At 53.0% G+C, this 27,403-nt stretch overlaps 1 protein-coding gene across 1 annotated transcript in view; it reads left to right on the top strand.

Moving 5' to 3' along the window:
* PREX1 (phosphatidylinositol-3,4,5-trisphosphate dependent Rac exchange factor 1) overlaps window positions 1-27,403 on the top strand; it is a 175,534-nt gene that overhangs the window by 132,850 nt on the left and 15,281 nt on the right. The window contains exons 15-29 of the mRNA XM_044919013.1: window positions 3,197-3,269; window positions 7,857-7,999; window positions 9,681-9,773; window positions 10,644-10,792; window positions 12,401-12,486; window positions 14,646-14,782; window positions 15,482-15,557; window positions 18,590-18,777; window positions 19,078-19,239; window positions 19,926-20,136; window positions 20,547-20,823; window positions 23,135-23,341; window positions 24,640-24,728; window positions 25,961-26,043; window positions 26,190-26,280. Of these exons, the coding sequence (XP_044774948.1) occupies window positions 3,197-3,269; window positions 7,857-7,999; window positions 9,681-9,773; window positions 10,644-10,792; window positions 12,401-12,486; window positions 14,646-14,782; window positions 15,482-15,557; window positions 18,590-18,777; window positions 19,078-19,239; window positions 19,926-20,136; window positions 20,547-20,823; window positions 23,135-23,341; window positions 24,640-24,728; window positions 25,961-26,043; window positions 26,190-26,280 (2,065 nt within the window). The remainder of the gene's footprint in view (window positions 1-3,196; window positions 3,270-7,856; window positions 8,000-9,680; window positions 9,774-10,643; window positions 10,793-12,400; window positions 12,487-14,645; window positions 14,783-15,481; window positions 15,558-18,589; window positions 18,778-19,077; window positions 19,240-19,925; window positions 20,137-20,546; window positions 20,824-23,134; window positions 23,342-24,639; window positions 24,729-25,960; window positions 26,044-26,189; window positions 26,281-27,403) is intronic.

The raw sequence follows: 27,403 nt of genomic DNA, 5'->3' as shown, positions 1-27,403 counted from the left end.
CACAGCCCTGTGTCTGTTACCCCCTGGAGTGTTCCATCGCCCGGCCCAGCTCTGTCTCTGCCACTGGCATCCCAGGTGCTTCTCAATAGAGATGTTTGTGGCTCCCTGAGTGCTAGATGCCGTGGGGAGATGGGTAACCTTGACGGGCACCACTTCTGCCCACGTGGAGCTGATGTTCTAGTGAGAGACGGACCTTAAACCATACTCACTTATCTGGGGGAACCCAAGGCAGGGAATAGTTGGTGCTGATTCTCCTGAGAGCAGTGGCGCGAAGGGGTGAGTTTGTTTCAGACCGTGACAGGTGCAGCACTGCTACCCTACCAGGTCATGAATGTAACGGGATGAACGTTGGCTGAGAGGATGCACAGGGGTGAGGGGTGGGGGACTACTTTAGGGTGTCCTCTCAGGAGCTGACTTGGGCACTGAGACCTAAAAAACCAGGACAGGGCATTCCAGGGGGAGAAAGAGCAAGTGCAAAGGCCCTGAGGTGGGGGCACGTGGTTTGTGGAAGGACTGGCAAGGAGGCCAGTGTGGCTGGAGCCCCAGCATGGGGACTAGCGGGCGGGTGGGGGAGACGAGGGGAGCCTGGCGATGCACAGGGCTGTGTGTGCCCGTGCCTTCCTCTGGGACGGGGGGAAACGGTGATCTGAGGTTTTCCCACAACTTGGCGGGATGTGGGGTAGGGGGCTTACTTTTCAGGTGTCCAGGGTCGGCGTATTCCACGGTTAACTTGAGAATCCTGCTGTTGTTCTAACTTTAGGAACCTCCCTGTGGGTCACCCCAGGGCCCTGTGGGCAGGGGGGCAGGGATGGGCTGGGAGCCCGGACTGTGAGCGCCTCAGAAAGCCAGGTGGGCTCCAGACGCTTGCCGCGGCCTCCCAGGCCGCAGAGCGGGGGCCTGCTCGCCACCTGGGCCCCAGCTGTGCCTCCCCTGCTGTCCCCACGCAGCTGGGGGGTGGCCGCTCCGGTTGCAGCCTCTCTCATGGACGGCCACCTCCCCTGGCGGGGCTCCGTGCTCACAGCCCTCTGGCCGCTGGCCTGGGGTCCCACAGGAGAGATTTGTCTTCCTCGAGTCGGCCGATGCGTGAAATCCTGAGGCCAGTGGCTGCGCCAGGCCCCGTGCTCTGAGTCTCAGCTGCAGCCTCGGCGGGCTGAGTCCTGCAGCCCCTTGGCATCTGTTTCTCCTTTAGCTGGGCAGTTCCCTCCCTGGCCCCTCGGCTGCTGGCGGAGGGGCTGGGGGACAGTCGAGGCGACTGCCTGTCAAAATAGCTTCTCACTTTGGGAGTCCTTTAAATGAGGCTGTCGGGCCCTGTGGCCATCTGAGTGTAGTTGAAGCTCACTGACCTGTGGCCACAAGCTCCTGCAGGATTTGGCCCCTGCTGACACCACCTTTCTTCAATCGCCAGATATTTATTGAGTACCTGCTGTATGCCAGGCCTGAGTTCTAAGCCCTTGGGATTCCGCGGGGAGTACAGCAGATTGAACTCCTTGTCCTGATGGGGCTCACTCACCCTCTCCCTGGTGGCCAGGCTGCCTTTTGTGCTGCAGGCTTCATTCCACCCCCGGACCTTTGTCCGTGCTGTTTTCTCTGCCTGTCACCCAGCTGCCCCCCCCACCCTCCGCCCCCAACCGCACCACACAGCTCACATGAATTCCCTGATGAACTGAGATTGTTGGGTTTGCAAGAACCAGAAACAGATTCTGGCTAACTTAAGGCGGGGGGTGGAAGAAGACGGCTCATAGAAGGGTAAAGAGCACCCACAGAGTAAGGGGGAGACCCAGGAGCCTGCCTTAGAAAGAACTGGCACCAGGAGATGCCCAGGTTCTTGGGAGCGGTAGCTGAGGGCCCCGTCTTCAGGGCACTGCTCTAGGGGAGAACCACACCAGCTGTCCCTTGTCCTTGGGTTCCTCCTCCTCCAGGTCATGTTCCTGGGTCAGGGAGCATCACTGTAGCTTTGCACGGATCATGTGTCTTCAACCTGGCCTGGGGTGGGGGGTGGCTTGGTGGTGGTGGTGAAAAACTCTGAGGGGCTGTCCCACCAAGATGACATTCCACATGGGAGAGTCGGCCCCAAAGGTGGGCCCAGTAGGCTACCACCTTTCATACTTCAGTTTTGGGTTGGATGTCACTTCCTTAGAAAAGCCCTGAGACAAACCAGACTTCAGTTGTACTAGTTAGGAGTGTGTTCATTTGCAAGAACAGAAAACTCAACTAAACAGGAGCCCAAGCAGATAATCGTGCCCATACAGTCATGCTGCGTGTCAAGAACCTTCCATCCTTCACTCTGCTGTCATCAGCATTGTCTGCCATCTTGGTCACTGGATAGCCCCTTAGCCCTACGTATATCACTTCCTCGTGTGACTTTGTCCTCAGTAGGGGGGTGTGGTACTGCTTTTCCTTTTTATCAGGGAGGAAGGTATTTTCCAGAATCCCCTGGTAGACTTCTCCAGGTGTCTCACTGACTATAGCTAGGTCAGTTAGGATTCGGACTTCATTGCTAGTATCAAAGACCCAGCTACAGAGGCTGATACACATTAGGGGTTGATTTTCCTTTGCTGTGAGACAAGCCTAGAGGTGGGTGGTCTAGAGCTGCTAGGGCAGCCTCATGAGACCTTCGGGGGACCACACTTTCTCTCTCTTCCTGCTCTGCCATCCTTAGCATGTTTTGATCCTGGGTCATACTGTGGTCTAGGATGACTGCAGGAGCTCCAGCCACCACATCTTTGTTCCAAGGAGGAGGAAGAAAAAAAGAAGGGCCAGGGACAAAGCGTTTTTCCAGAGCTCCCTACCAGTGATTTCTGCTTATATCTCATTGGCCACCTCTAGCTGCAAGGGAGCTGGGTTTTGTGATCCTCTAGATGGATGCCTCCCCTTCTTCATTACTGGTGTGGTATTGGGGAAAGGGTTATTGCTAGGCAACCAACAATATTTGCCACATAAAATCTCCATTTCTCCTTTGTGGTGTTTATAGCACGATACGCAATGGACTTAACCCAACTACTATTAATTTTCTTGTTTGGGGTTTATTCATAATAGTCATGGGCATGTTTGGTCAATACTACAGTCCATAAAGCAGACACAGACCCCTGCTCCCGTGGAGCCTCCGTTCTAGGGGTGATGGTGGGCTTTGCACAGCCTCGCTCAGCCCCTCCAGGGTTGGTTCCCCTAACACCCTCCCCTTCTTGTTCCGTTCCAGGGTGACTGCCAGACGCGGGAAGAGGCGGTGGCACTTGGCGTGGGCCTGTGTAACAATGGCTTCATGCACCACGGTAACCTGCCCCTTCCCTTCAGGCCAGCCTCCTGGGTGGGGGGTCTGTCCTGGAACAGAAGAGCTAGTAGGAACCCTGGTCACTGGGGCATTTTAGGGGGGGTGGGACGGGGGGAACTGAGGCCCAGAGAGAGCAAATGGTGGGCTGGAGGCTGCTCAGCCTGCCCCTGGGGGAGCCCAGGCTAGATGCCGGGTCTTGGGCCTGTAGACCCAAGTGGGGGGTTTGGGGTGGCTCAGGAATTCCCCCCCCACACCCCTCCCACTTCTGCACTGGAGCAACATCACCTCAGGGGTTCAGTAGGGACCAAGATGGCTGGTAATGCTTGGCTGGAAAACTGGACTGGATTTGAGGTCAAATCTGTGGACTTCCTGGGCCCTTCTCCTGGATGGGATGTGACCTCCAGGTGGGCGGTGAGGCCGGATCATGCAGGCCTGGCCCACGGGCTTCCACGGGGAGGAGAGAAGAGGGGTCTGTGGGGACAGAGGACGGGCAGGTTGTGAGTGAGAGAGGAAGGGAGCCGGGCAGGGACGTTCGCACTGCTTTTCCTGGCCTGACCTCTTAGGTCACTCTCCTTCCCACTGGAGAAGCACGGAGGAGGGGTTGAGAGGTGGGCAGTCCTGAGATGATCCTGAGGTGGGAAGGTGGGCTGGAGGGAGAAACTGGTTCCACCGTCACCATTTCAAATTAAAATAGAAGTTAATGCTCTATGTGCCTGGCCTCCTCCTGAGCGCTCCCCATGTATTAATTAGTTTAATCCTGAAATGATCCTTTGATGTTGGTATTAATATCGTCCCTATTTGTAAATGAGGAAGTGGAAGCCCAGATAGTTAAGAGACCCGCTCAAGGTCACACAGCAAGTCGGAGCTGCGATTTGAACCCAGGCAGGCAGGCTTCGTGGGCCACACGCTTGGCCACTGAGCTCTGTGACCTTCCCACTTGCTGGCACTGGGGGAGCCCTGAGTCTCCTACCCTTTCAGCAGGACAGGTAGACTTAACTCCCACCAAGGAGCCTTTCTTCTCCTTTTAGGACATTCCCGAGGGCCTTGGCTCTTGCAGTTTCCCTGGCTTGGGGTACCCTACCTGCCTCACGCCCCCGACTTACTCAGTGTTTCTGTTTGGTTCGCACCTCCCGAGGCCTCCCCAGACACCCCAGCCTAATGGCTCCGCTCCTTCATCGTCCATGCTTAGCTCAGATTCACGCTTCTTCCTGGAGCTGTTCTCTCCCTGTCAGACTAATTCCACGCTTCCCTTGTGTCTTTGTTCATGCTGCTCTTCTCTCGCCCTTGCGTTCCTGGTGCAGGCACCGTGCTAGGCTCCGGGGAGAGCGGTGAACGAGGCAGACCAGAGTCCCGTCCTCGGGAGCTCACAGCCTAGTGTGCACGCGTGTGTGTGTGTACGTGACTCAAGCAATGAAATAAGCCCATGTTCTGGAGCAGTGTGCGCATGTGAGGAGGACTTTGGCTTTAACTCCAGTGCGGTGGGAGTCCCGGCAGGGTTCTGAGCAGAGGAGGGCCGGGGAGGATGTCTGCCGGGGTGAGAGGGGAAGTCAAGAGGCCAGGGGAGGGTTGATGTGGTGTGGGCCCTGGTGGTCCAGGGAAGGGGTGAGATTCTGGAAGGTCTTTTGGCCATTCCTCCTTCCAGCTTCTGCTTTCTGCTCTAACTCAGAGGTCAGCGATCCCTCACTGCAAAGGTCCAGATAGTAAATATTTTAGGCTTTGTAGGTCACAGGGTCTGTTACAGCTCAACTCTGCCATCGATCAGAACTTTAAAGCTGCTACAGGCAGTACTTAAATAAGTGGGCATGGCTGTGTGCCAATACGACTTTATTTAGAAACACAGGCAGTGGGCCATAGTTTTCTACCCCTGGTCTAGCTGCTGGGTTTGCTGTCCCTTCGACAGGATGAGAGCTGTGCCAGCAAGATGACAGGTCCCCAGGCACATCCCCTGCCTTGGAGCCGGCAGGCCTTGTTCCAGCCCTGACTCGGCTGACTCCCAGTAAGCCTCTGCCCCTCTCTGGACCTCCGTTTCCTTATCTTTCCACTGGATCCCCTCCTCCTGTGAGACCAGCATGCCCACGGCTCTGTGGGGTTAGGGGTGAGGACACACTCCCAGCTGCCTGTTTCGCCAGGAGAGACGGGCAGGTCAGGCCCAGTCAGGGTCATTCCCGTCCATCAGCTCCTCTCACCAAAGTCCCTCATTCCCAGAAGCCACTCTGTTCCCCGCGGGGCCCTCTGACAGCTCCATCCTTCCCGCCAATCAGCTGGGCAGAACCTCTCATTTGTGGGTGAGAGTAATTAGGGGTCCACCCCAGCTGCTATTCTGGGAAGGCTGCTGGCTGAGGACATTCTGCGGGGGGGGGGGGGGGGCGGCGGGTGACTCCCAGGCAGCGCCAACACCCTCGGGGCCCCTCAGGGAGGGAAATTGCAGGGCGTGGCCCCTGCTCTCCTGTCCCTGCCACAACCTCAGAAATAAGCTAAAATGGGAAAGGGCCGAATCCCAGGGTTGTGGCTGCTGCAGGTTAGGGTGCAGAGTGGAGGGTGGAGGTGGGGCCCGGGAGCGCCTCCTGCGGCGTCTGACCTGAGCTCCCGGGCCCTGAAATGCCCCTTAGGGGAAACTGAGGCTCACCGTCTCATCCCCCACCCCTCTGGAAGTTGGTGCTGTTAGGATCCCCACAGACGAGCGGGCGGAGGCTCAGAGAGGCTAAGAGGACATGAAGTCAGGCCAGGGCTGGCAGGAGTTTGAACCTGGCCCGTGGCCTTGAGCGAAACCTACATCCATCGAGTGGTGGGACCTCACCTGGCTGAGCTTCTGGACTCTGGGATTCCCGCTGTTTCCCCAAATATTTCAGCCAAGACACAACATCGTGCTTCATCCTCCCACTCCCAGAGACTGTCAGCCTCGTGTTTATAGTGGAGGTGAAGCCAGCCGGCCCCCGGGGCCTGGCTCCCCAGCTCTGGGCAAAGCAGCAATTTGTGTGTCTATTTTCTCCAAAGAGGTAGTAGGGGTGGCCGGAGGAAGGCACAAACAGCTCGATGTCCTGGGAAAGGAGGAGAAAGAAAGGATAGCCTCCTCCTGCTTTTCATGTAGTCACCAAATCGGTAGACAGCCTCTGTCTTCAGCCATGGTGGGGACATCTCGAACCTCAGGCAGCTGGCTTTCCTTCTTTCAGGGGTCTGCTGACTTCAGACCCTGCCTTCCCCACACCGAGCCTGGATTAGCTTCCTTGCTGTAATTCACCCCTGTCCCCATCTAGCAGGCCAGGCTGGGCGGTATGGTGAGAAGGAGGAGCCTGCCCGCTCTGTGACCTTGTGCAGCTTATTTAGCTTCTCTGGGCCTTAGTCTCCCTACCTGTAAAAGGGGTACAGCAAATCCTTCCTCATCTGAGGAGTAAATGAACCTTGCATCCACAGTGTGTCCGGCAGTGGTAGATACTTAGTTAAATTGTAATCCACAGGGACCAGATCACATGCTGGTTGTTACTGGTTATTTGTATTCATTTTCCTGCCTTCTAGAACAGAGGTCAGACAACTTCTCGTGTAAAGCCCCAAATAGTAAATATTTTCAGCTTTGTGGGCCTTACAGCCTTTTGCAGTTATTCAGCTCTGTCACTGTGGCATGAAAGCAGCTCCAGACAGTAAGTAAATAAATGGATGTGGCTGTGTTTCAATAAAACTTTATTTATGAAAAGAGGTAGTGGGCTGGATCTGGCTTATAGGGCCTGAGTTTGCTAGTCCTCATTCTAAAGTGTCTCATCGTGGTCTGTTTCTGATTATTAGTGAGGTTGAACTCCTTTTCACCTACTTGCTGCCTGCTTGGGTTTCCCCATCTGGAAATTGCCTGTTCATATCCTTTGCCCATTTATCTGTTTCTCAGCTGCCTCTGGTTGATTTGTTGGAGTTTCTTTTACATTCTAGATATTTATTCCTTGTTGGTTTTAGACATTACAGTTATTTTTGAATCTGCCATTTGCCTATGGTCTTGTTATTGAACTGAAGCCCTTAATTTTATTATACTGTTTTTTTTGGGGGGGCGGGTCTTGTATGAAATCTTTTTCTGCCCTAGGACAAAGATATTTTGCATTTTGTTTGGTGAGCTTTGGTTTCCCAGTTCATAGTTAGGTCTTAAACCATCAGGAGCTTATTGTGATACATGGTTTGAGGTAGGGATCCAATTTTATTTTTTTTCCCCAAGTGAGTCAGTTTTTCCCTACATCCTCTGCAGAATACTCCGCTTGATCATCAGTATCATATGCTAAGTTCCCATAAACACATGGTCCTCTTAATGTGATTTCTGTTTTCTTCCACTGATTCTTTATCCATTTCTGCCATCATTCCACACTGTTTTTGTTACTGTGGCTTTGTAATATGTCTTTATAGCAGGTGGGGCAAGTTCAGACTTTTCAAGAGAAGTCGGAAAGCCAGACATCTATGCGAAGTATCCTAATCCGTTAGTGTTGGCCCATGATTCCCTTTAATAAAACACCATGCTCGCCAAAGCAGACTTGTCTAGGGGTTGGTTCCGGCCCGTGGTTGCCTGTTGGCAGATGCTGCTGAGACTCCCCATGCAAGCCTGACGATGTGTTTGCAGTGCTGGAGAAGAGTGAGTTCAAAGATGAGTCCCAGTACTTCCGATTCCACGCAGACGAGGAGATGGAGGGGACCAGCTGCAAGAACAAACAGCTTCGCAACGACTTCAAGCTGGTGGAGAACATCCTGGCCAAGCGCCTGCTGGTAGGAGCAGCTCTGAAGTGTTATATCTGCCTTCCCAGGCCCAGCTGCAGCCCAGGAGCTGGGTGACCTGCCGATTATGTCTAGAGAAGTCGGGCTCAACTGGGAGCATCCGAGTATGGGAATTCCAGGGGGTGGCTGGCGACACTTCATGGGCCAAGACTACCTTCTTTATGAAGAGACTGGGCTTGCTGGCTCCCTTTCCTCTCCTTTCCTTTTCCCCTCGCCCACCCCATGTCCCAGCTTAGCATCGTGCAGAGACGTTGGCCCCCTGACATGGCTCATCCAGGATACCAAAGCCTTTGGTCTTCTGGTGGTGCCCTGTCCATGTGCAGTTGCTGTAAATACCCTTGCAGTTGAGGGAGAACATTTACCAGCCCATTCAGCTATTTCTCCAACATAGCCTTCCAAATCCTGTTTCTTTGCCTACCGATGACCAGCAGCCTCCATCTTCATGCCTGGTCCGCAGGAGGTGGCCGAGAGGGAGGCTCAGCAGGTTAGATCTCCTACAATAGCCAGAGTTGGGGCTAATGTCTGACTCATATGAAGATGGCACCATTAACCTCTCTCCTGTGGTACTTACGGGGGTCCCATAAATATGGAGATTGCCATTTCTCCCACTATAAAACCCACCAGTGCCTTCATCATGCTTGGGATGAATCCAGTTTCTCATCATGGTCCACAAGACTCTCCCTACCTCTCCAGCTTCATCTCCTGTGTTCTCCCCTCCCTCATCCCACCCCAGCCACTCTGATCTCCTTTCTTATCCTTGAGTACTATGGGCCTGACTCAGGGCCTTTGCACATGCTATGCCCTCTGCCCAGAACACTTTTTCCACTCTTCATAAAATTCTGTTCCTCATTTCATTCAGGTCTCAGCTCAGGTAACTCCTCCTCCGGGACCCCTGCCACACCATGGTCTATCCCTTTATGTGCTTTATTTTAATTCAGACTGTATAAACTCCCTGTATCACATTCTATATTTCTTTGCTCATTTGTTTGTAGTCTGTCTTCCCCACTAGATGGTCGGCTGTAGCAGGGCAGGAACTGTCTTGTCTTGTCCAACACTGTTTCCAGTGCCCAGTAAAGCTCCTGGCTCATGTAATAGGCAGCAGCTCAGGAACTATTCGTTGAACAAATGAATGCATTTCTTGGGATTCCCCCCACCACTGAACCCCCAAACCTCCCAACCTGCTTGCCACCCTGCAGTGGGGAGGGACTGCTCCTCCCTAAACTCCTTTCCTGTCCCCAAGTTCTTGGTGGCTGGACACCTTTGGATCTGTTTTATTCATTCAGCCAGCAAATTCTTACTGAGCACGTACAGTTTGCCAGCAGATAGGGGGACAGTGGTGTATAACCGAGGAGACTTGGTGCTCAGGTGGGGAGGGGAAAGGGGAGGTTGGGAGGGGAAAGGGGAGATAGGCGGTGAAAAGCAGAAAGTTTGTGATCAGCACCAGCCTGAGGCACGAGCCAGGTGGTGTGTCTTCGCTTGACAGGTACGTATTGAGCACCTACTGTGTACTGAGTGCTCTTTGTATTTAACTTCATCCTGCTGTGCACCCCTACTCCATGTAGGTCTGGGGCACAAGGAGCTGGTAGGATCATGGTCTCCTCGGGGCCAGGGTGGGGCTGGCTGCAGGCTCCCCTCACCGTCTCACTGGGTTTCTCCTGCCTTGGGCCCTCAGATCCTGCCCCAGGAGGAGGACTACGGCTTTGACATTGAGGAGAAGAACAAGGCCATAGTGGTGAAGTCGGTCCAGCGGGGCTCGCTGGCTGAGGTGAGGCCTCTCAGAGGGGCCACCTGCGATGTCCGTGGTTCCTCCTTGCTCGTTGTCCTGTGGGGGCACACTCAGGCCAGAGCGGGCTCGCCTGCAGTCTCTGCAGGGAGCTGCGAGAGAGCCCCCTGCTCGGGGCTGTCCTCCCAGCGTGTGCGCCCCCGGCTCCCCTCATGGCCCCATGGGGAGGTGCAGGAGAAAAGCGGGTTTCTGAATCAGGTAGTTGAATAGGACAAGTTGGTGGCTCTGCCATGGACCTGACCTGTAGGCGAGGGAGGAGGGAGAGCCTGGGCAGGCCAAGGGTTCAGCCCTGGTCCTCCCAGCTGCCCCCGGGGCTGTGGAGGTGGGGTGGGGGAGGCACCTGCTGCACCGTCTGGGCGCTCTGCCCGTGTCCTTGTAGCGGTTAGGGGGGCTTTGGGCTGCAGGTGGCCACGTGCTCGCCTCCCAGTGGCTGGAGCCATTACGTAGGTGGTTAGAAGAAGGTGGCTGGGCGTCTCGGTTCGGGGTCAGCACCTCTGGCCTTCCTGGCCAAGCCGTCATGGTCACAGGGTGGCCGCCCCAGTTCGATGCCTTGTGTCCTCACATGGCAGGTGGGAAGCAGGGACAGGTTAGGGCAATTTCTCCTCAAGGAAAACGTCTTTCCCGTTAGCACCTGCAGTAGGCTTCCCTTCAGAGCTCATTGGCTGGAACTGCGCCTCCCCAGCCACTTAACTGCTCCCCACAGCGGGGAGCGGGGTTGCCCTGGGGGGCTCACTCTGGGCACGCTCGGTCCCTGGGCTGGCCGTGTGCTGCCTGAGCACAGCCAGGGCTCCCAGTGAGGAGAAAGGGAGGCTAGTAACCTGGTGTGTGTCTCCCCCGACACCCCCCGCCAAGATGGCTGGCCTGCAGGTGGGGAGGAAGATCTACTCCGTCAACGAGGATCTGGTGTTCCTGAGGCCCTTTGCTGAGGTGGAGTCCATCCTTAACCAGTCTTTCTGCTCCCGCCGCCCACTGCGCCTACTGGTAGCCACCAAGGCCAAAGAGTGAGTGTCCCCGTGATGGGGTGTCGGCCCATCTTCCTCTCGGGCTGAGGAATTGCCCGAGTGCCAGGGGTGGTGGCGGGGGGCCCCAAGCTGTCCTGGTTCCCCGTGGATGGGGCTCATTCTACAGGCACGTGACACGAAGCTGCTACTTTCATTCATTCAACAGATGTTTATTGAGTGCCCACTAGGTGCTGAGTGGTGTTTCAGGCCCTGGGGATCCAGCCATGTCTGGGTGGACACATTCCTACCCTTCATAGATCTCAGTCTAGTTGGAGGGTAGGGCAGGAGACAGTAAAACAAAACAGAGAAGTAAGAGACACAGTGAACTGGGAGGTAGTAAGCCTGGGCCAGTCTCTACAGCTGGGAAAGGAGATGGGCTGTGTGGAGGGATGGCGGTCAGGCAGAGGAGACAGCCAGTGCAAAGGTCCTGGGGTGGAACCATGGCTTATATCTTTGAGCAACAGTGAGGAAGCTGATGGGGTGGAGCAGAGTGAGTGAGAGGGAGGGGTGGGTGATGAGGTCCACCAGACAAAGGAGACCAGGCCTTGTAGGACTTTGTGCCCATGGTAAGGACCATGGAGCCACTGGGAGGTTCTGAGCAGAGGCAAGGCATGATGTGACATAGGTTCTGGAAGAATCCCTCTGGCTGCAGGTGGAGACTAGATTGTCAGGGGCAAAGGTGGAAGCAGGGGAGTGGTGGAAAGTGGTCGGATGCCAGATATAGGTGCAGGGAGAAGCATTTTCTATTTTAAAAATTGTGCATTTGGTTTTCTTTTCTCCCTTCTATTTAAGGCAAATGTTCCCGGTTTCCTATTGACGGGAGTGATGGAAAGTTTTAACTATGATTCTTCCAGTGAGAAAGGCAAGCCAGTTTAGGGAAGATGATTGATAGTTTGGTATGTGGAAGTGGCAGAAATCACCCAGGGGAATGTGCCTGCTTAAAGTTCTGGAAATGCCTGGGGCTTGAGAACAGGCTCCCTAGATGGTTTTATCTGGCAGGTGGGGGTAGGAGGATGATCCTGAGGCCCACTGTGGGGGACATGCCCTTGACAGGGAAGCAGATAGCTAGCTGTATTGAAGCCGCTGGATGAATGTCGTCCACCGCACGGCCCTGGGCGGGCACAGCTCCCTCTGCTCTGGCCTTCCACCTGCGGAATGGCCAAGACCTGGCCTTTCGAACTGCGTTCTCTAGGGGACACTCGTGGGCATTTTTCTAGAGTCAGCACCAAGATGTTCTGAGTCACTTCTCACCTTCCTTTCTGTGATTGTTGAACAAAGTATTCGCTGCCTGTGGGGCTGGTTCGACCACCAAGAGGCCCCCTCTCACCAAGAGACTGACAGAGAAGGCGTAGGAGGGTGACCTGGGATTTCTGTGCATTGATTCAATCTCCAAGGGCAGGACGGGTGGTTCTGAGTCATTAAAGATGCCAGAGGTATGGGCTCTGGTTAAATGAGGTTTGTCTATCTCTTTGGGAGCTGAAAGTCTAGCATTGCTACTCCTTTGAGAGCGATTTCCCCAAAGTCTGGGAGGCAGGGGCTCCCAGGGTGGCCCCCTGGGCTATTGGGCATAATACTCCTTTCTCTTATGTCTGTTCCTACCTGGTGCAGGATCATCAAAGTTCCTGACCATCCAGAGGCTCTGTGCTTCCAGATCCGTGGAGCTGCCCCGCCGTACGTCTACGCCGTGGGCAGAGGTGAGCCTTGCAGACATAGAGGGGGCCTTGGGAGACGGGTCTGTGTGTGACCAGCAGGCCTGTGCTTCGTTAGCCCTTCCTTTCCTCTCCTGGAACAAAGGCGTGCAAGCGCTGACATCTCTGGGGGTCAGGTAGTCACAAACCAGACGGCTGAGGGCAGCGCATAGGGAATGGTGGGGACTATGGCAAGGTGAAAAAAGACATGCTCACTTTAGATTTTTTTTTAAATTTATTTATTTGAGAGAGAGAGAATGAGAGACAGAGAGCATGAGAGGGGGGAGGGTCAGAGGGAGAAGCAGACTCTCTGCTGAGCAGGGAGCCCGATGCGGGACTCGATCCCGGGACTCCAGGATCATGACCTGAGCCGAAGGCAGTCGCTTAACCAACTGAGCCACCCAGGCGCCCAAGACATGCTCACTTTAAAAGGGGTTAGTTTTTCCTCAGCTCAAGCTCATTATTGCCAGGTAGGAATGAGTTTTTAAAGGAAGCCAGAAGGGGCGCCTGGGTGGCTCAGTTGGTTAAGCGACTGCCTTCGGCTCAGGTCATGATCCTGGAGTCCCGGGATCGAGTCCCGCATCGGGCTCCCTGCTCGGCAGGGAGTCTGCTTCTCCCTCTGACCCTCCCCCCTCTCATGTTCTCTATCTCATTCTCTCTTAAATAAATAAAATCTTTAAAAAAAAAAAAAATAAAGGAAGCCAGAAATGGGAATTTTGGCCACACTTCTGTGGTCAGATCCAGCCCAAGGGCCAACAGTCAGAGACCCCGGCTTTCGTGGTGCCTACTTCTTACGTGCTGCTTAGGGGGTAACTCTCTCCTGGAGATGAGACCAGATAGTTCTGAGGTTCTGGGCTCCGAGCCCTCTTTGTATCTGAGGGCCCCACTTTTCAAGTTGAAACATGAACTGTCCACTTTTGTGGTCAGAGTTGTACTTGTAACATGAGTTGATGAAGAAAATGCATATCACGGCAGAAAGCTACCAAGAATTTGTTAACTATTTTAAAGTGGGTTTTTATTTTCTCCTTAATGCAATGGTTCTTGACTGGGGGCACTTTCACCCCGCAGAGGGCATCTGCACTCTCTGGAGACATCTTTGGTTGTCAGAACTGGGGGTGGGGAGGCTACTGGCCTCTCAAGGGTAGAGACCAGGGAGGCTGCTGAACAGCCTGAGCCTGCACCGGGGGCCCCATGGCAGAGGCTTACCTGGCCCCCAAATGTCAGTGGTACCGAGGTGAGAAGGCCTGCCTTGTAGCATCTACAAGAGAAGAATAGGTGTTTGTAGGTGAATCAGACTAAAATAGTAAAGCAGCTAATATTTCTTGAGCACTTACTAAGGACAGGACAGGGGGCTAAATGCTTTAGACGTTTAGGTCCCCGAATCTCTCGAGAACCCTCTGAGTAGATATTATTAGTGTCCTCCTTTGACAGATGAGGAGCCCAAGGTGCAGAGAGGTTGGGGAGCGTGCCGGAAGGCACAGGTGGTCAGTGCCAGAGCCACGTTTTGAACACCAGCCCCTGGGTCTGGGCCGGTACTTGTCACCATCACACCAAGCAGGCCTGATCTTCTCTCAGGCACGGATGGAGCTTGGCATTCATCTGTATATCCAGACTCTTCCTGTTAACCACACAAAACCCTGGGGGCCAAGACCTATAGTTTGGGAGCCATGGTATACCCAAAAAAGCATGCACTTGAAGTCTGGTAGACCTGGGTTCGAATCCTGACTTCTCCTCGCCAAGTGACCTTGAGAAAGTCACTTTGCCTTTCTGAGCCTTTGTTTCCCTGTCTGCAAAATGGGGCTGATCCTGTCACGGGATCACAGGTTGTTGAGGGATTTTAAAGGAGATGAAGCTCTAGAGTGAAACGTACCCAGGTTCAAGTCTAGCCTTCCTTGCTCTGTGACCTTGGGCTCGCTGCTACTTCTCTGAGCCTCAGTTTCTTCTGCAAAATGGGAATGCCAGTCCCTGTCCTACCTACCGGAGTGGGTTAGAGAGTGGCTCTAGGGTGGGAGGGATGGGGGTGGAATGTCTGGGTGTGTGTGTTGGGGGGGGGTTGGGGTGGTAGGTGGGGTAGGGGACAGCGTTCATCTGGTCACTTGCCCTTGCCTGCCGCTGCCCCAGGCTCTCTGCCTTGCGTCCACCTTCAGACACTCCTGTTCCTTTAGGCTCCGAGGCTGCGGCTGCAGGGCTCTGTGCTGGCCAGTGCATCCTGAAGGTCAATGGCAACAACGTGGTGAGCGATGGTGCGCCGGAGGTCCTAGAGCATTTCCAGGCATTCCGGAACCGCCAAGAAGAGGCCCTGGTGAGCCAGCCAGCAGCCAACGGGATCGGGGAAGCCCTGCTGAGTGGGGCGGGGGGCTGAGGGCCACCTCCCTTCCTTGTGGGGAAGTCTGAAGGCACCCCAGCGTTTGGGGTGGGGTGGGGCTGCCTACCTTGCAGGGCTGAGCTGGGCTTGAGCTCTTGCGTGCTCTGTCTGCCTGAACCAGAGGAGCTGGGCCGTGATACCTCACGGTCTCAATTGTCACAGCTGTGACATGGGGGTGATAAGACCCTCTTTTCTCACTACATAGCACATTGGGCGAAGAGTTGATGGTAAAAGTTGATGTTATAGTTGGGTTGGGTGCCTGGGTTCCTGGGGTGGGTGGCACTCATTCATTGGTTCATCCAGTAAGCTGTTTATTGAACACCTGCTATGTACCCAGCATGTTTGTGGGCCCTGGGGCTGGCTGTGGGAGAGACAGCGGGTCTGCTGGTTTTCAAAGGCTCCCCCCTCCTCTGGCTTCTCTGCGGAGCATAGACTCTAGAGGGTGAGGGCGGAGCATGATTGAAGGTCCCTCAGGAAGGGTCCAGAGTGAAGTCTTAGAGGACTCTCCAAAGATGGTGTCACCAGCAGGCTAGAAGCCTGGGCTTTGGAGTCAGGGAACGGGCTGCCCCTTAGCCCCGTCCGTTCCTCCCCGGGCTCCTGGTGTCGTGGCGCCCTCTTACTCTGCCCTTCTGGTAGGGTCTGTACCAGTGGGTCTACCACACGCACGAGGATGCCCAGGAGGCCCCCGGTGAGGACCCCCAGTCTGACTCAGGTAACGGGACAGGCGGGCCGTGTGGCTGAGACTCCAGCGGGGACTGGTCCGTGCTCCTCCCTGCTCCTGGCCAGGCCGTGTTGCTGCCATCAGCTCTGTGTTACTTGCGGCTTGCAGCTGTAACACAGTGCCTCCCCCGCCTTCCCCCCCCCCCCACCATTACTACCTTAAAGCACTGGAGGTCAGATGTCTGCAGTGAGTCTCACTGGGCCATCAGGCAGGTGTCAGCGGGGTTCTGTTCCTTTCGGGGGCTCTAGGGGAGAATCTGTGTACTTGCCTGTTTCAACTTCTAGGAGCTTCCTGCATTCCTGGGCACGTGGTCCCTTCCTCCATCTTGAGAGCCAGCGGCGTTGGCCTGAGTCCCCCTCACACTGCCCTCTCTCTCCAATTCTGACTCTTCTGCCTCTGTCTTCCCCATGTAAAGGATGGTGTGGTCACATTGGGCTCGTCTGGATAGCCCAGGATAATCTCCTTATTATAAAGTCAGTTGTTTAACAAACTTAATTCCGTCTGCAACCATAATCCCCCCCTTGCCATGGAACAGCATATTTACAGGGTCCGTCTGGGGGTAGGGACGGGCATCTTTTGGGGGCCAGTATTCGGTCCACTGTGAGCTCCCATCTTTATCTCTAGCCCAGCCTCAGCTCTAGACTCCAGACCCGTCTTTCTACCTGCCATCCCTGGGATGTCCATCAGGCATGGCATGCTGAGCATGACCCAAATTGAAATCCTAACCTCCCCCTGAAATTCGGTCCTCCCCTAAGTGTCCCTGCTCCATCCTTCCGTATTCTTAGGCCCCAAACCTCGGAGTACGTCTTGACTGTTCTCTTTCTCCTCTCTGCCTCCACCTTGATCCCAGCAGCACGCCTGTTGCCCTACCTTCCTCCCACATCCAGAATCTGACCACTTCCCACCCTCTCCATCACTGCCTGGCCTAAGCCACCATCATTTCTTACCAGGACACCTGTAGTAGCCTGCTCACTGTTCTCCCTGTCCTCCTACAGGCTATTCTCAAAAAACAGAACAGAACCTTCTGGTGGCTCTCACCCTACTCCAGGCAAAGCCCGAGTCCTCCTCCTCATGGTCTGACAGCGTAGGCCTGGCTCTCCAGCCGTACCTCCTAGCACTTCTCATCTGGTGCTCTCTGCTCCATCTACTCCAGTCTCTTGCTCTCAAATTCCAAATGTACTCCTGCCCCAGGGCCTTTGCACTTGCAGTCTCCCCCTGCCTCGCCTGCTCTCCTCCAGAGTACTTCTTACCTCATGCTCCTCACCTCACTCAGCTCTCTGCTCAGATGTCACCTTGTCAGGGAGGCCACCTGAGTGCCCTGGTTAAGCACTTTCTGTTCCTCAGTGTCTCTTTATTCTATTTTATTTTTCTTCACTGCGAGTATTACTTAACATATCATATAGCTGTTTGTCTGTTGTTTTCCCCACTAGAGCAGAAAATCCTTGCGGGCAGGGGTTTTGTTTGCTTTCTTCCTTGCTGGATCCTCAGAGCCTAGAACTGTGCATGGTACATTGTAGGCACTCGGTAAATGTGTCGTTTGAATAGTAGCCTGTTTTCTCCAGTGGCTTCTCTGGATTCTGCCCTGTATTTCTGCTGGGCTGGAGGTAGAGAGGCAGAGGCTGTGGGAAGAGTAGGGGCTTTGGATGCCTCTGCACCTGACATCTGTGGGCTCCTCGCTGGTACATTCAGGGTCAGCAAAGAACAGGGTTTATGGGGTTGTTTGGGGAGCCATCCCCCTACTGCTGAAGGACACACAGCCTGGCAGAGGGATCCTGAAGGGGGCAGGCTGATGGGGAGGGAGGAGAGGCCAACGGGCAGCTCTGAGCCTGCTTTATGCCCTCGGAGAGGAAAGGGCTGTAGGCCTTCTTCCCCAGCAGGTGGGGGACCCCTGATAATGCTGGTCAAATATGCCGAGAGGAGCTGACAGTTTCTGGTCTTCTGTTCAACAAGGAGAAGCACCTGCTATCTGCCAGGCCCTGTTCTAGGAGCTGGGGGTCCATAAAAACATTGGTTTCTCTTTTACATGCTGTTTTCTGCCTGTGGTGGTTCTAGCGACTCGGAATCCACAGTTGAAAAAGAGAATGTCTCCTCTTTGTAGATCCAACAAAGGTCCCAGACTTGACTCTCATTGGCCTCACTTGGGTCACATGGTCGTTTCTTCAGTCTGGCTCCAAGGTAGACAGGGTTTCTGTCCTCATGGTGCTGACATGATGGGGGACAGACCGGGAACAGAAAAACTGACAGGTAGTGACATAGTACAGATGTGAGGGGGTAAGACAGTCCTGGTGGGTGTGTTGAGAGGTACTCTTTGGAGCGGGTGGAAAGGAGATCACTTCAGTAAAGTGCCTGCTTCATTTTCTAGATGTGTCACTACCTAGCTGTGTGGCCTCTGAGGAATCACTTAGACTCTCTGGGCCCATGTTAATTAGGACTGAAACGGGGCTACGTAAAAACATTGGCTCAGCAAACTAAAAAGTGAGTAGGGTCAAGCAAGCTTCAGGTCTGGGCTCCGTCCAGTTCTATGTATCGTCTCAGGAAGAGTCTCTCTCTTTTGGTCCAGTGCTTGGCTGTGCTCCCTCTGTGTTTTCTGCATGTGGTGGTTCTAGCGGCTCGGAATCCCATTGAAAAAGAATGTCTGGTTCTCTTTGTAGATCCAGCAAAAGTCCCCGACTTGACTCTCATTGGCCTGGCTCGGGTCACGTGCTTGTTCCTGAACCAATCATTGCAGATAAGGGAAATCGAATTGCTGATTGGCCAGGCCTGTGCCTCTGGGGAAGGGTGCGGTTAGGGCTTCCTTCTTCTGAGCCACGGAGACTGGGAATGGGGCACAAAGGTTGGTTCCTAGAAGGAGAATCAAGGACAAGGAGTGAGTGAGAGTGGGCTGGCCAGAACGGTCAGAGCTGCAGCACAGACTTCATCCCCACGACGGGTCCCACGTGAGCCACTGCGGTGCTGGGTCGGGGGCGGGCTGGGCTGGGGGGTGTTGCCCCCTCCTCAGGGCTGTCTGTCCCTTTGGCTTCCAGACTTCCCCCTGCTGTCCCTGGGGCCCCAGCTGAGCCTGCATGAGGACAGCCCTGTGGTCACCCTGACCGTGGACAACGTACACTTGGAGCATGGCGTGGTGTATGAGTATGTGAGCACCGCAGGTGTCAAGTGCCATGTGCTGGAGAAGATTGTGGAGCCCCGTGGCTGCTTCAGCCTCGCTTCCAAGGTCTCGCTGGGTGCTGCCCTGCCCCGGGGGATGGAGCACCTCATTCTCAGTTCCTCAAACTTAGCCTGGAGCCCTGAAGTCTAGTCGCCGCCCCACCACGTGGTAGCTGTGGGATTTAGGAGAGTAGCTTTTTTTTTTTCCCCCCCTCTTTAGCCTCAGCTTATTTATCTGCAAAATGGGCCAGTAACAGACGCTATCTCCCAGGGTTATTACTAGGCATACAGGAACCACTGTAGATAAACTGCTTAAGACCTTCCTTGGTGCACAGTGAGTGCTGAGTGGTTGTTCATGTTTCTGTAGATCCTCAAGGCGTTTGCTGCCGATGACAGTGTCTTTGTGCAGAACTGTGGGCGGCTCATGGCCCTGAACAACAACATCAAGACCATGTCCCACTACGAGTTCCGTAACATCTGTGACACCAAGCTGGAGAGCATCGGCCAGAGAATCGCCTGCTATCAGGAGGTACCTGCACCCCAGAGGGTCTCAGCCTGGGGTATTTTGGTTGTAAATGTCAAAATCCAACCCGACGTAGATTAAACAAACAGGAACATTTATTGGTTTATGTTACTGAAGAGTCCAGAGATGAACTTCAGGCATGGTTGCATCCAGGTGCTCAAACAGCCATCACACCATCACGAGAATGTGGCCTCTCTCCTTCTCGTGCCTTTGCTTTCCTGTGTTGGCTTCACCTTCAGGCAGGCCCTTCTTGCATGGTGACAAAATGGTTCCCAGTAGCTCTAGCCTTAGTGACCCCAGTAGAAAAGGAACTCAGTGGGAACTCCTATTGGCTTGGCTTGGGTCCCTTGTCTAGCCCTGTACCAATCACTGCATGATTGCGAAGGCCAGCCTTCCCTACACCTCATGGACTGTGGGTTGGGGAGAGATGGTTCCTCAAGGATAGCTCAGGGCAGCTAAGATGAAGAAATGAATGTGGGTAGGGACTTGGAGGCCTTAGATTTCTCTATACCTTCCCTGAAATCTGGATGCAGTGAAAGGCAGTGTAGGGGAATCCATTTTTTCCATTTGAAGCTATTGGCATTTGTCCAGGTTTAGAATGTCTAGCCTAGGCTAGGATGAAGTGGGTGCTGGGGGTGGGTCAGCATTCCCAGGCCCCTCAATCATGACTCCATGTCCCCTACCTTTCTCAGTTTGCAGCCCAACTGAAGAACAGGGTCAGCCCACCCTTCAAACAAGCATCCCTAGAACCCCATCTGCTGTGTGGCCTGGACTTCTGCCCCACCAATTGCCACGTCAACCTCATGGAAGTGTCCTACCCCAAGACCACTCCCTCAGTTGGCAGGTCCTTCAGTATCCGTTTCGGTCGTAAACCCTCCCTCATCGGCCTTGACCCTGAGCAAGGTAACTGCATGTGTCTGTTAGATGTTGTGTTCAGGTCTATAGATACATAAATGGAACCATGTCAGGACGCCAGCAGTCCAGGGCTAGGATGGTGGCTCCCCAGTCAGTCATCCCCACCATCTCTAGATGTGGCTTCCTTCCTGAAGGATGCCTTATGATATAAAGTAGCTGCTGGAATACCAGCCATCATGTCTGTATTCCAGTCAGGAAAAGTTTCATGGTAGTTAAAAGTATATTAGCACCAAACTGAAACTTTCTTTTTGAAGTCATCTAGTGGATTAAAAGAATATTTAACAGGGAGTTTTTCTCACTCATTGGGATCCTCGAAATAGGTTTGTATATTTCTGTCTAAGGGGTATAGGGGTGCCTGGAGGCTGTTTCCAAGTGAGCTCCCCCTCCCTCCACTGTAGGCCACCTGAACCCCATGTCCTATACCCAGCACTGTATCACCACCATGGCTGCCCCATCCTGGAAGTGCCTGCCTGCGGCGGACGGGGACCCCCAATACCAGGGCCTCAACGACAGCGGCTTTGGGTCAGCCAGTGAAACCACTGGCCAGGAGGACCGGGGCCTGAGCTTCCTACTCAAGCAGGAGGACCGTGAGATCCAGGGAGCATACCGGCAGCTCTTCACCAAACTGGATGTGGCCCTGAAGGAGATGAAGCAGTACGTCACCCAGATCAACAGGTGCGCTCCGACTCCAGAGGGAACAGGGCAGGGAGGGGGAGGGTCAGCATTTGCCAGCCTCAGCAATGGCGACATTTTGGGTAGAATAACCCTTTGTAGTGGCGGTGGGGGGGGGGGGGCTGTCGGGTACTTTATAGGCGACTTAGCAATGCTCCTGGTCTCTATCCGCGAGATGCTGTAGCTCCCCCGGTCCGAGGTTGTGCCAGCCAAAAATGTCCTCGGACGTTGCCAAATGCCCCCTGGGTGGGGGGTGGGGTGGGGTGGGCAGAGTCCCCCTGATTGAGAACCACTGCTCTAGTGAAATAATGGATGTGGGCAGCAATCATTAGGAGAGGGTGACACTATTTGGAGAAAGGTTTGGGGGGAACTTTCTTTGCAGAAAGAGAGACAGCTGGACATGTCCTTTTTGGTGTCATGCCACAGGGCACACAATGGAAATGCGCGTCCTCCAGCCAAAGTCTGGGTCTCACTACTCGGCGACGGGATGTGGGGCATAGAGGATGCTGAAATGGCACTTTGGGAATGCACTTGGCCAAATCCATAGGGTGGGTGAAGACAAGTGACCCAGTCTCTTTAACACATAAATGGTGGTGGGTGGGGAGCAGGTACAGGATGGAGGAGGAGGAGGAGAGACTTGAGACACACATAAGCCACACGCAGCATCTGGACCTGGTCAGGATTCTGTTTTTAACACACCATCTGTGAAAAGACACCTTCGAGACAGTCAGGGACATTGGAATGTGCATGGGGGTACTAGATGGTATTAAGGAATTATTAATTTCGTTAGTTATGGTGATAGCAGTCTGGTTATGTTTGAGAGTGTGTTTCTTGGCCTTGACACTATTGGCGTTTTGGGCTGGATCATTCTTTATTGTGGGGCCGTCCTGTATACTGGAAGATTTTTCGTGTGGAAGTGCCTCCCTTGTCCCCCGCGTCAGTTGTGACAAATAGGAATGTTTCTGGACATTGCTAAATGTGTACCTCTCAGGAAATGTGCTAAATTGCTAAATGTTTCCGGGGGGTGGGAGTGGGGTGGCAGTTAAGAACGTTGCTTTAAAAGAAAGTCCTTATGTAGAGACGTATATGGAAGTATTTATGGGGGCAATTATATGCTATCTTAGACTTGTTTTAAATACTCCAGCAGAGGCAGAAGCCATGGGAACAAGTGAGGAGACAGAGGTGGGCCCTGAGGTGCCAAGGCTGCAGCTAGCTGCTGGGTCCCTGGGGCTTCTCATACTGTTCCTTCTGCTTTTGGCAGTTGGAAATTGTCCATGATAAAGGAACAGTGATGTACTGTGCGACTTAGTCGCTTCACCTCTCTGAGCCTCACCTGTAAAATGGGGCTAATCCTAATACTGACCTTACTGAGGTGTAGTAGGATTATGTCAGCCAGGGTTTGTTGATCATTTGCAAGGTACCAGACATTTTCCTAAACATTTTGCGTTTTACATATTAAGTCCCCTTTTTTTTTTTTTTCAAGATTTTATTTATTTATTTGACAGAGACAGAGAGAGCCCAGATAGGCAGAGCAGCAGGCAGAAGGAGAGGGAGAAGCAGACTCCCCGCTGAGCAGGGAGCCCGACGTGGGGATCATGACCTGAGCCGAAGGCAGACGCTTAACCAACTGAGCCACCCAGGCGTCCCTAAGGTCCCTTAATCTTTATAGCCGCCTAGGACATAGGTACTGATATGAGTCCATTTTACAGCTGAAGAAACTGAGTCTCAGAGAGGTTAAATAGTTGCTTTAGGTCTCTAAGCTAGGAAATGGTAGCATTGTGATTTGAATCTGGGGTCTGTTTTAAAACCCTATGCTCTTAACCATTATATTCTGTAGCAAGGACTGACAAACTGTGACCTATGGGCCAAATCCAGCCCAGCGCTCTGTTTGTTTTTTTCAAATAAAGTTTGATTGGAACACAGCCATGCCCATTTGTTTACATCTTGTCTGTGATGCTTTCCTACCACAGCAGCAGAGCTGAGTAGTTGAGTAGTAGCCGACTGTAGGCCTACAAAGCTGAAGAGATTTGCTCTCGGGGCCTTTTATAGTCAGTTTCCTAGCTGTGTTCTGCGCTTTTGAGCCTCTTGCGGCTTCCCCATGAAATAAACCTCACGCCCCCTACAGGAGGGACGGTGTATGTGTATCTGCTGAGTTGCTGGCCGGCTTTTCAGGGAAGGGATTAGAAGCATTTGATGGCTCCCTGTGTTTTGGGTCAAAGGCGAGGCCCGAGGTCAGGGCCTTGTCTTGGGCCTCCCTCGAGGAGAGTGAAGCTGTGGGCCTGTTCCTTTAAGTTGACACTCTTTGCTCCCACAGGTTGCTGTCCACCATCACGGAGCCCACCTCTGGTGGGTCCTGCGATCCCCCCTTGGCCGAGGAGGCCTCATCCCCGCCGCTGGTCAGCGAAGAGAGCGAGATGGACAGGGCCGACCACGGGGGCATCAAGAAGGTGTGCTTCAAGGTGTCTGAGGAGGATCAGGAGGACTCGGGCCATGACACCATGAGCTACCGTGACTCCTACAGGTGACGGCATCTCGTGGGGGTCCTGTGGGGTTTGATGTGGATGGTGAGGGGGGACAGCTGAGGCCACTGATCCATGGGAAGTCGGAATCAGCGGGACATTTCCTGGAAAACAGTGGGATGGAGCAATGTTCTAAACCGTTTGGTTCTGGGAGGTTCTCTGAGCTCCCCAAAGCACATCCCAGATGCCCCCTTTGGCTCTCCTGCCCCGAGGCTGGCGTTCCAGGGCCTGGCCCCTTGTGGTCCCTTGTGGTCCCCACCCACTTGTTTTGCCGCAGTTCCGCTCGCACTTGTTGTTGGAATGTGGGCAAAGAAAAAGTCAAGATCTGCTGTTTTAAAACTCAACATAAGACATATGGTTCCTACAATAAACGCCGTTTATTTTTATTTGATTCAAGGAGGAAGAGTTTTTTTCTCCCCCTCTGAGAGGATCCGAATTGTTTTCCTACTGGTTAAGTTAATTATAACCAGATCAGTGAAGTCCTAATTAGTGGGTTAAGTAACACTAAAAACTCAGTTTCCCATCATAAACCATATAGCGGGTAAATAGAATTTCTTACCTCGAGTAAACAAGCACTGTGGTCTCCAGTGAAAGGTTATGTAACGTTTGACCATTGTGAGTAAAGTAGAATCTTACAGGGCGCTTCAGAAAATATGGAACTGGCCAAATTGGACAAGAAAGCCCTTCGCCCCAGCACCCCCATATTCTTTCTGTCTTTGGGGGATCCACTGGTCGGTGTTCTGGCTTGCTGTTTACACATCAAGATGCTCTGGCTAACTGGGTGCTCTGTGTCCTTGGAGCCTCCTGTCCATAGTCCAAGAGTTCCATTCTTACATTTTTGGGTCCTCCGATTTTTCCCTTAATTGTCAAAAAGGTGAAGGAAAGAATTGTGGGATTGTGGGTTTTGATCCCTTGTGCTTTCTGAGCTCCCGGGACAGTCCCCGTCCTCACGAGGTCACAGCCAGGCTGGAGAGAGAACTAGAGCCGCCATGTGGCTGAATGTGGCGCATGCAGGTGTGTTCAGGGACAAGGCCGTCCCTTGGGAGGAGTGACAGAAGTTCCATACAGATGGAAACGATCCACTGCCCTGCTACTGTTTCTGCATTTCTGTGCTGGGGCCGAGAAATGTTTCCCCACTGTCAGACGTGGAAAACCCACCCAGACAACCTTCCTGGTCTCTGGCGCTGGGGGTGTAGGGGCCAGGGGTTTGGTCTCCACTCCGGAAAGTGGGTTCTGGGAGCTGGGACCAGAAGGTGTGATCCAGAGGGTGACTCATCCCTTCCTCTGTGCCCCTTTGCAGTGAGTGTAACAGTAACCGGGACTCGGTCCTGTCCTACACCAGCGTGAGAAGTAACAGCTCCTACCTGGGCAGTGACGAGATGGGGTCTGGTGAGTGCAGTGGCTTGGGCTCCCAGAGAGCGGGCTGCCTACCAGGATTTTGTTTTGCTTATTTTGATTTTATTATACTTTGTATTATTTTGTATTACTTTGCATAGAGTAGTGGTATATTTCCTTTCAATCACTTAGTCAGCAACTGTTTATTGAGCACCTACTGTGTGCTGGGACCTCAGCAGTGAATGGAAAGACAAAGGTCCTGGCGCTCATGGATGAAGCATATGGCAGATATGATGACTGATGTCACTCAAGTAGGGTGACCTGACGGTCTCCATAAAAATGACGCATGCTCAAACCAACATTTCAAATGACCCAGAAAAGTGCAAAAGAAGTACATGAAAGTAAGTCAGAGTCTCACCCCGTCCCCCAGAAGTGACCAGTGGTGGTATTTGGAGATCACTGGTGAGCATGTATTTCTGTACAGATGGACATGTGGGTGGATGGCCAGCTGGACACACAGAAATAATAGTTTCTAAATGAGATTAGACTGTATTTGCAGCTTTTACTGAAGGACTGAAATTTGTTTTTATTTTAGTTTCATTGATTACGGCCTTTAAAAAATTTATTTTGTGCATAGGTCATACATTCATATGGTTCCTATTTCAGAAGGCACGAGAGGGTGGGTGATGACAAGCCTCTCTCCTGCCCTCATCACCCAGCCACTGGTTCCCCAGCTCCCACTGTCCCTGCTGCCTTCTGGGCTCATCCCGAGCTTGTTGTGCCTACAGATTTAATTGTAATTATGCTTCAGTTTAACAGAAGAAAAAGAAGCTCAAGTGAAATTGACGATATTGCTAAACTTCAGATAAATATTTCATCACGTAAGATGTTTAGCCGCATAAAGCGTCCCTAGGGAGGTGTTAGGCAGGAGCTTATGTGTGGCAGCTGATTTAACTCAAACAGCTGGGAGATGAATCTGGAAAACTTGGGATCCAGCTCTTTTTCTCTGGTTTTCTGGCTCCTCATTTGTAGAATGGAATAGTAACAATGACTTGCCATTGTGTAATGCTTTAGTTCCTGGTGTCCCTTTTGCAGATGAAGGAACTGAGGCTCAGAGAGGGCAAGTGATTTGCCCAGTGTCACACAGCCAGGATCTGAGTCTGCCAGACTCCAAATCTGCCTTGGGTTTTGGAACTCTGTCGCTATACTGCCTTCTTGGCAAAGAGGTTGGGAAGGTGTGGATGGGGCAGGGATGGTTGATGGCCATGGCTTCTTCTTTCTTTCAGGGGATGAGCTTCCCTGTGATATGCGGATCCCATCAGACAAGCAGGACAAGCTTCACGGGTGCCTGGAACATCTCTTTAACCAGGTAGGACATTTGTCCCCGCCCCTGGCCTGACCTCGGGTCCTCCCATCACCCCTGGTGAGAACAGATAAGCCAGGAGCTGGGGCTGTGGGTCACGTCCCCTGGAGGGCTGCAGGGGCCAAACTAACCTGGAGCTTCCTGCCACCCAGGTGGACTCCATCCACGCACTCCTCAAGGGGCCAGTCATGAGCAGGGCTTTTGAAGAGACCAAGCATTTCCCCATGGACCACAGCTTGCAAGGTGAGCAGACAGGAGTCCCGAGGCTGGGAATGGCGTCTTGCACCCAGCAGGGAGACAGCCTGCCATGGGAAATGCGTGCTGGACGGGGCAGGACACCTCGGTCGTAGTCTCAGCTTTGTCCCTCTCCTGCCCAGTGGTTGTGGGCCAACCCCGGGGTCAGCAGGTTCAGCTCCTGGGCAATATCCACCCACAGCTTGTTTCGTTTTCACAAGCTGAGAATCAATTTTTTTTTTTTTTGAAGAGTTGTAAAAATAAAGACAGAGACTATTTGTAATAGAGACCATATACCTGCAAAGCCTAAAACAGTTCCTGTGTGACTCTTTCCAGAAAAAGTTTGTGGACCCCTGGACTGGTCCTGAGCCTTCCCTGGCCTCCATCTGCCTGTTTGTAACATGGGGGGAGGACTGGCCAGGGACTTGCCAAATTCCCACATCCCCCCTTCATCATTTTAGCTGCATTCACAGATCCTACTTATATCTTCACATTTTTTAAAAACATATTCATTTGCTGTCTTTGTTATTATTGACATAACTTTTTGGGAAAATATTTTCCTTTTAAAAATTTAATTTTGAAAAGAACTTATTTAACCTCCCTATGTATAAGGAAAACCGGTGTAACATGCCATAAAATAATGGTTACCATGATGCTAAATCCAATGGAAGCATCAACAAAAAAAATGTCGTCATACTGTCATTAGGTACTGTTGCCTGCTCAGGGCTCTTTGTGCTTTCATGAGAGGGATTAGTGAGTTAAAGAAGCATTAAGGATTTACCAGAACCGAATTGACACTTTATTCTTGAAATGATTGAGAGAAAGAGAATTGACATTTATGTCCTCCCACCAGCCTTTTCTCCCGTTTACCCATCCACTCCCCATCTATGTACTCACCCACCGACTCGTCCACATACCCACACACCCACGACCCATCCACTGTCCATCCCTCCACTGACTCATCAGCATGCCCCGCACTGACCCACCCACCCACTGACCATCCATCTACTCATACTCACTTACCCACATACTCACCCACCCACCTACCACCCATCCACTGTCCCTCCATTCATCCGTCCATCTATTGACTCATCCACATGCCCACCCACCCACCATCCATCTACCAACTCAT

This window comes from Neomonachus schauinslandi, chromosome 10, assembly GCF_002201575.2.
Source record: "Neomonachus schauinslandi chromosome 10, ASM220157v2, whole genome shotgun sequence".
Classification (NCBI taxonomy): Eukaryota; Metazoa; Chordata; class Mammalia; order Carnivora; family Phocidae; genus Neomonachus; species Neomonachus schauinslandi.
This window is presented reverse-complemented; position numbering and strand designations above follow the sequence as displayed.